The sequence below is a fragment of the Leguminivora glycinivorella genome, chromosome 13 (assembly GCF_023078275.1).
Source record: "Leguminivora glycinivorella isolate SPB_JAAS2020 chromosome 13, LegGlyc_1.1, whole genome shotgun sequence".
Taxonomy (NCBI): Eukaryota; Metazoa; Arthropoda; class Insecta; order Lepidoptera; family Tortricidae; genus Leguminivora; species Leguminivora glycinivorella.
Window position 1 is genome coordinate 11,322,977 of NC_062983.1, and position 12,021 is coordinate 11,334,997.

The 12,021-nt window shown below is 37.3% G+C and overlaps 1 protein-coding gene across 1 annotated transcript in view; it reads right to left on the reverse strand.

Moving 5' to 3' along the window:
- The window catches only part of LOC125232549 (adenylosuccinate synthetase), a 34,095-nt gene that overhangs the window by 6,582 nt on the left and 15,492 nt on the right, over positions 1 to 12,021 (reverse strand). Inside the window, exons 3-7 of the mRNA XM_048138256.1 lie at positions 4,713 to 4,846; positions 2,912 to 3,057; positions 1,845 to 2,050; positions 1,273 to 1,427; positions 167 to 291 (exon numbers count right to left, since the gene is read on the reverse strand). Of these exons, the coding sequence (XP_047994213.1) occupies positions 167 to 291; positions 1,273 to 1,427; positions 1,845 to 2,050; positions 2,912 to 3,057; positions 4,713 to 4,846 (766 nt within the window). The remainder of the gene's footprint in view (positions 1 to 166; positions 292 to 1,272; positions 1,428 to 1,844; positions 2,051 to 2,911; positions 3,058 to 4,712; positions 4,847 to 12,021) is intronic.

The window sequence follows — 12,021 nt, forward strand, 5'->3', positions numbered from 1 at the left end:
CTGCCGCTCATAGGCAAAACCACTAGGCAAAAAATGGCGGAATATGTCAGAAACCGCACAATCGCGCATTTATATGGCGAGAACGAGCATCTGAGCAAAGTTCACGTGGGGGGGGGGGGGGTCTTGGTGTCGAATATGTGAATGTTAAGATTGTATGTATACTCACGAGGTGTACCCGTTGACCATGGCGGTGTACTGGACGACGACGAGGTCGAGCCAGCCGCAGCGCCGCACGCGCTTCGTCGTCACGCCTACTTCGTGGCCACGCTCTTGCAGCAACCGACCGACGTCCTGCACAAGTAATATTACAATCACCCCTACTATTCTGAGCACTACTGGACTATTGGATCTCTGACGCCTATGCTAGGAAATGCACAATGGTAGCGGTTCCACGACATGCAAGGTAACAATGCCCCTTGTCAAGTTGTCATACCGCGCGAGTCACGCGGGCATACCATGCCGAGTAGTAGACATGTATTACAACGGACTCATCCCTATAAAAAACGGCTTTTCACTTCTCATGCTCAAAAAGTGCACCTTTATGTTGTACGTTAATCGCATTTTATGCTCTAGAGCATAAAAGTAAAATTTTCCTCTAAGACTAAGGTAGTCGGTCTCAACAGCCAAACAGTTAAAATATATTGCACAATTTTACTGAGCAATAAAATTGTGTAGATGACCAAACTTGTTATATTATTTTATTTTTGCTACAATTTATTAGAACTCCGTATTTTCTGTCATTCAAATTTAGTAAATCACATAAAATAGGAGTTGATTATCGTTCAAAAATGCTCCGAAATGTTTGACTTGGCAGAAAGCCAAGTGCCTAAAACTCTGATCACATGTTAAAAAAAAAAAAAAAGTTGGTTGGCGGAAATTGGTTATGTATTATGTTCTTTCGCTTTACAATTTGGTGGTGTAAATTTTTGTGAAAAATATAATTATTTTCCTCGCAATCGAAGTAAAAAGCAGAGTGTATAAGGGCATAAATGTCCATTTTTACCCTCGCCTACTATTTTGGTGTTCGCTTCGCTCGGACCAAAAAATTGCCCCGGGTATAAATGGGTCACTTTATGCCCTTATTGCACAATCTACTATTGTCCCACTGCAGCTGGGTAGATTGACAGTGGATGAAGCTATAGACATGAGTAAATCTTGGAGCTACAATCGTGGTTTTTTTATGATTTCCTGGCGATTTAAACTGAGCCTCTTCTCATGTTTATGGTGCAAGACAATTTACCAAGAAAAAAATGTATTCAAAGTATAACTTACATCATGTAACTCTGTAGGGAAGGGCCCGTCACCAACGCGGGTGGTGTAAGCCTTGACGACGCCCAGTACATTGCCGATGACGCTCGGAGGAAGACCCAGGCCTGTGCATACACCGCCGATACTGCAGTTTGAGGAAGTTACGTAGGGATATGTGCCTGGAAGGAAAAACATTGATGTAGAATAGGAACAAATACACTCTGAAAGATAAGAACTTAAAATTTAAAAAAAAAAATGTTTGGATCTGCTTCGATCAATTGTAATGAGATTTAAGTCATTTACGTGTGTCAAATCTAAGCTTTAGTGGCATGACAATACGACCAAAACGGTCTTCGTAAATGATACAATCTATATTCTCGAGCAGTAGCTGTAACTCACCAAAATCGATATCCAACATGGCGGAATTCGCTCCGTCGACTAGGATCTTCCGTCCCTCACGCAGCGAGCGGTGAACACACAGTTTCCCGCACTAGAGGCCGCACTTAGTAGACCTTGTCATTCACGATGCCATGCGTACCAACCAAGGCATGAGGACGCACATGAAAGATATACTCTATAGTCTAGCAGTAACTCACCAAAGTCAATATCCAACATAGCGGCATTAGCGCCCTCGACTAGGATCTTCCGTCCTTCACGCAGCGATCGGTGCAGATAAGCCACGGTGTCCTTCACTAGAGGCCGCACTTTGGCCGCGTACTCTCGGTATTGCGCCAGTTGGGCATCGATGTCTACCTCCAGGGCGGGGAACATCCGCTTGTATGATGCAGCTATCGTGCGGAATCTGGAATTAGTTATAAGTACCTAAGTTAATTATGGGTGCGTTAAACAGTCGAGGCTAAGGGCCACATCTAGCGTCTCACGAGCGTAGCGTCGGACCAACAGTATGGCAAAAAACGCCGCGTCGACGTCGCGCACAGTTGGCCCGACGCTACGCTCGCGAGACGCTGGATGTGGGGGGACCCTAAATCGAGGGCTAAACCTACGAACATGACAAGACAAAAGATAGAGATAAAAAATGTTAATTGCGCTATAGTCAGTAATACGACGAGAGTATAAACAGATAAATATGTGTACAAAACGTGAGAGTTCAATGTGTTATTCAACTCACTTTTTCATTCCGTCAAGTAGGCCACATTTTTAAAAGTGTGCTGTAACTTACACTGAGAGAAATTTGCATTGTGAATTTAACAAGTTCGACTTGTTGCGGTTTTATCCGTTTGACACAAAAGTATTTTAGTAAACGGAATAATACACAATATTGATGATACAAGTCGAATTTGATCGAACAACAAGGTCAAACTTGTTAAAAGATATTTGATTGAATCATCTAAACATATGTTTAAAACAATATGTGTCAAGTTCCCTTTATAAAATCGACTTGTTGACTCAAATGACGAGTAACTTGTAGAATGTACTAGTTACACTTAACAAAATTTAACTTGTTGTTTCAACCAAAGAGCACGTAGGCGCTATTTTAACCAAAAAACTTGTTGAACGAACATGATAACTAGTTGTTTTTTTCTCTCAGTGTAAATAGTTTCTTTGTACTAAATACTTAATTATGAGTCGATGCAAGTGGCTATTCAGTTGATCTGATATCGTCAATCAGCAGATACATACTAGCTACTTGGACATAACTAACTTTTCCTCGAAGAGCGCGAAGTCTCCCAGCAGGTCTCCGATCCGCAGGCCGTTTCTCGACGCCTTGGACGAGTAGGTCGGGCCGATGCCCTTCTTTGTCGTACCGAGTGAATTTTTGCCCTTCTCCGCTTCTTGTAGACCATCAACCTGCGTCAAAATAAATGCAGAATACAGAATGATTTATTTGTCCAACATAGGTGTGTGTTATTTCAATCAGTTTCACTATATGGCGCCTTACGGCATACAAATAATGAACGTATCAAAATTAAACTATTCATTTGTCTCCAGTCGCCCACTGCTGAGGGCCTACTTTAGTCAATACACTTGGTACATACGAATTTACAAGTGTGACAGGGGCAACGTAGTTTGGAGTGGGCCCTCAATTATCCTGATCCTGGGCTAGCCTCTTCCAAGTGTCTAGCGATTGCCATCAAATCAACCATGATCAAGCATGAATCATGAGCCAAAAGCCGTCAGGCGCTTTTTTCGTGTGAAAGCGCGCAATGTGTTTCACCTGGTATCACGCTGTCTGGTAACATGTCCCGCCTAATTTATTCAAGCTTTGTAATGACATCACTTATGTCTCGCATTGCATATTATTGAGATTGGTAATCATTTCGTTACATTACATACATTTTATTCGTAACTGAACGAGAACAAAACAATTTTGATATCATGGTTGTTGATAGGTCGTCAAATCCAACTTTCGAGCTTCACGAACATTAATCCAATGGCATTCATTCGCCTTTACCCAACGGTAACGCCACAAAGCACGCATTGCAGTGGATTATTTTACAAGATAAAATGATTATTTACATGTCATCAAGTTAAGGGTAGGTTGGAAACCTGGAACATTGAATGCTTATTAAGGATATCAGTTTCATAGATCCTGGCTAGACCAGGACCCATTAACCCTTAAATGCATGAATTTTTCTTTTAACGAGATATTAATATATTATGTTATAGATAATGGTTTTCTGACTCTGGGAATAATAATAAAAAAATATTTAATACCGATTTTAATACTAAATCAGTGTTAGAAGTTAAATAGGCCAAAACTTATTTATATAAATATATAATTATTGGTAAGTTTTATTTGTAAAGTTTGACTACTATTAGAAAGGTACTTACTATTTGTGAAACCCCCATGATAAAATGTTTAAACATAAACTAATTACTAACTCCGAAAAAATCTGCCTAAATCACATACTAAAAATCGCCATCAGCCTGTTTTTTCACACTTTTCCGCCATTTCATCTTTATCCTTAATAACAAACAGTAAATCATAATATTATTTAATTTATAATATTATTAAATAATAATAAATACTGAACAATAGTTAAGCTATAAATATGATTTTGGATAGCTACATATTAAGCCACAGGCCAACAAATATATGATGCATATATACATCACCATGCATTTAAGGGTTAAGAATGATTGCACAAATTCATCGTTTAATATCAGGGACGCACGTCGTAAGACGCGGAACACGACGCCCGCGCCGCGTCTTACGACTTGCGTCGCTTCTATGTGGGTCACGTCATGACTAAGAGGATACCATAAATCACGTGAACTTGTGACCATACTTAATTATATGTACTTATACTCGGTGCTGCTTCGCAAAATGGACTAAAGAAGAGAAACACCACACATCGCGGAATCCTTTTGCTTTTAGTACTAAAGAGCAGAATCATTAGGGAGTTCGGTCTAGTACAATGGAGGGAATCCTGTCATTGTACTAATAGTATCTACATGTACTACACAAGCCTAGGAATAACAATAAAGATGGAATTACATACCTGCTGGTGTAAGTCCAGTACTATATGTGCGCGATCGGAGACAAACAACCGCCCTTCCCAGTCCCGCATGCCTTTGGTCTCGTTCTTTTTTAATTCCTCGAAGAGGCCCGGTAAGTGCACGACCACACCATTGCCTGAAAAAAAAAATTAGTAAACGAAATGAAAACAAAACCCATTTTAAATTAATAGTTTTTTCTTAATAGTGTGTAAACACTGTAAACTATGCCTATGTCTAATATCCAATAAAAATAATTCAAAAACCTTTTGCGAAATAAACAGGTTTATTATCTAAAGGTCAATATTTTTCAACAAAAATACATAGTATAATACTTTTAAATTTCATACACAGATAGAAAAGATATTTTAATTTAAGACGGAAAACTCTCTCAAACACTGTTATTTAAAAGGAATAATATAATTCTTCATCTAATAACATGGTCTTAACCTAAAGGGATATTCCTTTTTCAAAGAAGAATCAAAATTGTTCAGTCGTAACTTTATATACATTTGGTACAAATAGGACAGATTTGAATCAAAGAAGTATTTATTTGCAACAAAATATTACACCGTTTTAGTATGAATATGCTAGTTCTTAAAAAACGTCTTTGGTTCAAGTAACCTTTATCAAAGCAAAAATAAAAACCTGTTAAAAGAAGATTCACCACAATTTAACTACAAGAATTCTGCGTTTTTAATAGGAAATCATAATTTCTTAATTTAACTTTTACGTTCTACAGTCAAGACATAAAAGTTTAAATAAAAAAAATACACGGTTTTACGTCAAGATTTAGTTCAATCTTGGCTTGATTTTAATAGTTCTTGATTTGATGCTTTGCAACTCCATTCAAAGTTCCAGAATAACTTAAAACAAAAATAAACACAGATTTATGTCAAGATTTATTAAGTTCTTGGCTTTGTGTCACAAATTCTTGATTTAATGTCTACAAGCTCCATTTGAGAATCAACAAGTTCAAATCAAAAAATATCAAGGTTTTACTTCAAGATTTAGAACAATCAGGGTGTCCACTACTAAACCCAAAAAAAATTCCCTGACTTTTCCCTGACTTTCCATGACCATTTAAGAAAATTTCCCTGACCAAATTTTCATTCAACTATTACCACTTTTGCTTAGAGTTGCAAAAAAACCGTTTTTTTTCTGCCTTGAAAAAAAAACCTAAAAAAAATAAGTTTTTACTTTTTACCGTACCTCAAAAAGGAAAAACGGAATCCTTATAGGATCACTCGTGCGTCTGTCTGTCCGTCTGTCACAGTTTTTTTTTTTTCTGGAATATGTTTGTTTTTTAAAGGCGGAATATTAAAATTTGCAAGGCAGTTCATACTTTTATACCTACGGTTTTTTATCTTTATGTTAACTATCAAACTTTAATTTCTGGTTTTATAAAACTAACATTAACGAAATATGTAGTTGGTAGTTATCGCCATTTACTTTTGGCTATACCAGTGCCGGCCCGTGCATCAGGGTAGAGCGAGTTTGAGTTTTGGCGCCCTTGGGTAAGCTACAGTAGAAAAAACCATCGCGAGCGCAGCGAGCGCGAAAAATTTTCCACTTTTTAACCGACTTCAAAAAAGGAGGAGGTTCTCAATTCGACTGAATGTTTTTTTTTTATTATTTTTTTGTATGTATGTTACTCGATATCTCCGAGAATCGTGGACCGATTTTCAAAATTTTTTTTTTGATCGAACCGGTATAACCCCGAGATGGTCCCATTGGCACCAAGTCAGGGTCTGATGATGGGATCCTGGAGAAATCGAGGGAACTCTTCAAATGTTATAGGCACATGTAATGTTTTTAGTATATTTTTCAAAGGTACACCAGTATTTACGTCTGATGGTAATAATTTTATGTGGCTGAGCTGATGATGGAAGGTCAACTCCTCAATGGTTAGGAGTTTAAGGATAATTATTTCACTACTGTACATGTATTCGGACTGATACATATAATATCACTAGGAACCACTAAAAATCAACTGAGCTGATGATGGAAGGTCAACTCCTCAATGGTTAGGAGTTAAAGGATAATTCTTTCACTACTGTACATGTATTCGGACTGATACATATAATATCACTAGGAACCACTAAAAATCAACAAATAAATAAACTTTTTAACAAAAAATAAAACCGCCTTCAAAAATAAGCGCGTTACAAAACACGGAGAAACTAAAAAGCCAAAAATAATAAACCTTTCAATTCAGATTTCTTATCGTATTGCAATAAGCTAAACATCCAAATTATAAACAATTCAATTATTTTTGGAGTCGGTACCAGCCTGTGTATGGTTGGGTGGGTCAAACAGGCAATAGCAAGGCGACGAACAGGTCTGGTACCGACTACAAAAATAATTGATTTGTTTATAATTTGGATGTTTAGCTTATTGCAATACGATAAGAAATCTGAATTGAAAGGTTTATTATTTTTGGCTTTTTAGTTTCTCCGTGTTTTGTAACGCGCTTATTTTTGAAGGCGGTTTTATTTTATACGTCCCTGGGGCTGATAGTAGTTATTATGTACATAACATAGGAAACAAAATGGAGTACCTAGTCTATCAGAGCAGAGTAGTTATGTGCAAGTTGCGGAAACTTTCCAAAAAATCTTAAATTTCATGAAACTTACACGAAAATAAAGGGAATTAAAATTGATGAAATGGAAAATACTAATCGCGAGCGAAGCGAGCGCGAAATTTTTTCTTTGTTGTCAGCGTCGGGATGCCCATTTAGGTGTTTTGCCACTACATGCCTTTAGGTTTCCAACTGCAACTTATTATCCTCCTATGCTCCTTTGACTCATACAAAATTGCGCCTCTATGTGACGTTATGCGCCATTGCCTTTATGGGGAACTCCGCTTTGGATTGTCGGATAGATACTTAGAATTTGGACAGCGACGTAACTTTATCTTTGTCGTTTTCACATCGCCCTAGCAAAAGCAAATTATGAATGTTGTATATGGTGACATTGTGGTGCAACTTTCCAATTAATCTGAATCACAATAACTGACAATGGCAATGCAATGTGGCAATGTAATGGCAATGTCACAGTTTCGTTTTCTTTCAACCCCTTATTTGCCAAGAGTGGCACTGAAGCTTTGGTAGTTTCATGTGCCTACCCCTTTATGGGATACAGGCGTGATTGTTATGTTTTGATTGTATGTACGATAACTGAATTTATTCCCGACCCCCTTCGCCATTTTGGAATATGTGGGTAGGGCACGCAATGTAAAAAAAAAAATCTGGATTTTCCGCATTTACGATTTTGGGCCGGATAAATTAAGGTCAGCTAGAGCATGAGCTGACATCTCTCATTAGCAATCACTGGGATGGAGGCCAGGTACTATACTTGTAATGAAAAGTCTAAAGTGTCATTTTTATGTTGCCTTAAAATCACTACCAGGAGTCGATCTTTGCTGTCATGGATGTGGTCAATCCAAGAAATCATATAATTTTTTAAATACTTTTTGATTTTTTTTTCTTGGTGTCAAGTTTTTCCCTGACCTCCAAATCATTTCCCTGACTTTCCCTGACTTTCCATGACCACTATGAGCTTCCCTGACTTTTCCCTGACTTTCCAGAAAGTGGACACCCTGACAATCTTGGCTTGATTATAATAATTCTTGGTTTGATGCTTATAGACTTCATTCATAATTCGAGCAGGTTTTAAATAAAAAATCAACACGGACTTAGGTCAAGATTTATTACATTCTTGGCTTCATATCACAAATTCTTGATTTAATGCCTACAAGTTCCATTTGAGAATCAACACGTTTAGATCGAAAAATAATAAAGTTTTGCTTCAAGATTTAGTTCGCGCGCCGAGCGGCGACACCGGTTTAGTTACCAAAAAACCCGCTAGATGGCGCTGACCCCAGCCCATAGAATTCGTACATCGCGGTGTTAAGATTTTTCTCGATTTGGTTAGGCTCGCCGGTTGGAACTTGATATGTATCGAATCATAGGAATACAAATTCCGACATAATAGCCCCCTGCTTCCCTCTGGGAACTACGCGCTATTATTGAGGACTATCCTAAACGTGCTTCCGCTCCAGTTCTCTCTCTCTCTCTAACTGGCTGGGGAACTCGAAATTATATATTTTAAATGAAATAAGATAAATTACATCCAAGAAGTAAGTATATTTGGTTTAAGATACTTACTGTTTCACCCCAAGAAACATTAAATCTAACTTCAAACATGTAAATCTTCATCTAATACCGTCAGAACTTTTAAAATGAAAATAGTTATTTGTTATACAAGGGGGCAAAGTTGTATTTTAACGCCGAGTGTGGAATTGAAAAACGAGCAAGTGAAAGGATTCTATAGTTGAACCACGAGTGAAGCGAGTGGTTCGAGAATAGAATCCTGAACTTGCGAGTTTTTTAACACACGAGAAGTAAAATACATTTGCACCCGAGTGTAACACAAAACTTTTCCCCTCACTATAGCGAGGAAACTACAACGCAAAAAATGCGTTTATCACTGCTTCCAGTAGTTCCACAGGTGGTAAATCATCTTTATTACTAGATTCACCTACTTTTATCAATTTTAAAGCAGTTAATTTGACTTTATTCAAGGTCAAATTACTTTACCCACTAGTGGATAAAATGCGTTTTTACCCGCTGGTATTAAAGGACAAAACACGTGTTTCCGAGCTAGTGAGGGGAAAATATAAATATTTGGTGTAAGTAACTAATTGTTTCACCCCAAGAAACATTAACTTTTACTTTAATTATGCATAACTCTTAACCGAAAACCGTCATAACTCTTAATACAACAATTTTATTACTTAGAACCAAGAAATATTATACTTGTTTTTAAGAACTTGCTGATTTGCTTCTGAGTAATAATTATCACTGAACAAAACGTTTACGCTCTTGGAATAAATGATTAAGTTTTTAAAAAAAGATTGTTTTGCTAATCATGTTAAGATATAAAATGGTTAGTGCAAGTAATAAACATCGAGACATTTTATGTTTTATATCAAGTAATTAAAATCTTCCTGATATGGGAAACTGGATATCTCTTGGTTCAAATAGGTTTCTTTGGTTGAAGAGATATTTTCTATCTGTGTATGTACCTACAATCTATACTCTACTTCATGTAGTGTCGATCTTTTACCATCGTATTTCCTCGGAATCGCTCGTTCGTTCGCATTTGCCATACTATCTGTCACATAGGCTACTTGCCTCCTAGTCAAATCAGCTTGTTTTTAAGAACTGTCAAAACGAATTTGAACGGCTTGCTAATATGGAATTAAATATGAAATCGAATTGAGTGACGTCACGGTCAACTGATTTACTTTATATATTTCTATCTGATTTATAAAATACATATTGGAGTTAAAAATAACTTCTGTCTCTGTTTTTCTTATAATTTTCTGGTGCTTTATTTCGTGCATGGTATAAAATATTTTATTTTAAGTACAGTCAAGTTCCTTATTCGTGGTATGTTTGGTATCTGCCTGAATTATAGAATATAGAATAAAACCTTATATGACTTTCATAAAAACGAGTTGTGAAAGGCATAAGTGTGCACGATTGTAATCGTTTGGGTTTATGAGTCACTCGACTCTTGAGACACAGATAAACAAACTGACAAATTATAAACAATTTATCTCAGGCACTATCTCCAGACATTCCGGATGTCTGACATCGGAAACATCTGTTGCAAATATTGTGCAATTTGTTGTTTTCGCAATTTTCTTTTCAAGGTAAAAATAAACAATGACGCAATCAATAAAGATGTGGTTATAATATATACAGAAACTGTAGGTACTGATCACATGACATGATGCCAAGAAGAAACGCTTACATTACATGCATTATATATAAGGCACCGGCCACATCAGACCGTCGCGTGTCTCGGGGCGCGCAACGGGCGTCCGCGCCATTGTAGGTCTCCTCAGTACATTTTGTCGTAAGGCGCGCCGCCAAGCGGCGCGGCGCGCGCCACGCCGCCGCCACGCCACCTGGGGCGCGTCTTACGTCTTTCCTATACAAAATGTACTGAGCGTTTTTCGAATTACACTGAAGCTACTGCGCGCCCCGAAATACTGGGTCCCTGGTAAATTTAGCAATGACTACTGAAATACTGGGTTAACTAAGTGCAACAAATGTAGGCCGTACGCATGTTTTTAATCGCAGAATTTGTCGTTTGACAAGCGCTTTTGAGTAATGAACATGTGACATACACATAAGGCATAGTGACATATCATCACTACTTTTAAAAAAATCTCGTATCTCACGCTGCTTCTCAAAGTTAAAACGCAGTAAGTCTATATGCATTCCATACATACTTACTACAATTTTATTTTCATTGACAGACGAAGATACAAGTTTTTTTTAAAGTAGTGACGATATACAATAGATACTACGGTCACAGAAGCTTGTGTGCTTACTGTACATAAGTACATCCATACTAATGTTATAAATGGGAAAGTGTGACTGTTTGTTTGTTCGTCTTTCACGGCAAAACGGAGTGATGACTGGACGTGATTTTTTAAGTGCAGATAGTTGAAGGGATGGAGAGTGACATAGGCTACTTTTTGTCTCTTTCTAACATCCCTCTTCCCTAAAATGGGGGAGTGGAAGTTTGTATGTAGCATTCCGCAATATTCGAATTTAACGCGAGCAAATCCGCGGGCAAAACCTAGTTTCATATAATGTAAATAAATATTAAATATGTAGTTTTATGACAGTTCTAACACTTTCATTGCTTCGCTCTGAATTGTAAACCTTTTGGTATTGTAATAAGACTTTCCGTGACCTACTACCTGTATGTTAGGGCACTGGACCGCACAAGATTTGAATTCTTACTTGATCAGACAAGTGACCGTCATGCGACTACGTAAAAGTGGACGAAATCTTTCATTGAACAACCATAATAAAGGTAAAAAGTAAAACCGCCTTCAAAAAAAGCGTGTTACAAAACACGGAGAAACTAAAATAATAGTATTTTAAAATCGTGATATAATAAACCTTCAGTCGATTCAGATTTTTATCGGATTGCAATAATCTAAACATCCAAATTATAAACAAATCTTGAAAATCGAAATCGAAAATTTTTTCATCTCGGGGTTATACCCGTTCGATCAAAAAAAAAAATTTTGAAAATCGGTCCACGATTCTCGGTAATAACCGTCGATTGGCCGATAACGCGACAGATAAAAAAAAATTTCAGATGCATTCAGTCGAATTGAGAACCTCCTCCTTTTTTGAAGTCGGTTAAAAAGTCATATAATCGTTTGTTCAATAGCTCTGTTAAGCACGCACATAACATAATAGGCTAGTTTCCTATACTTAAA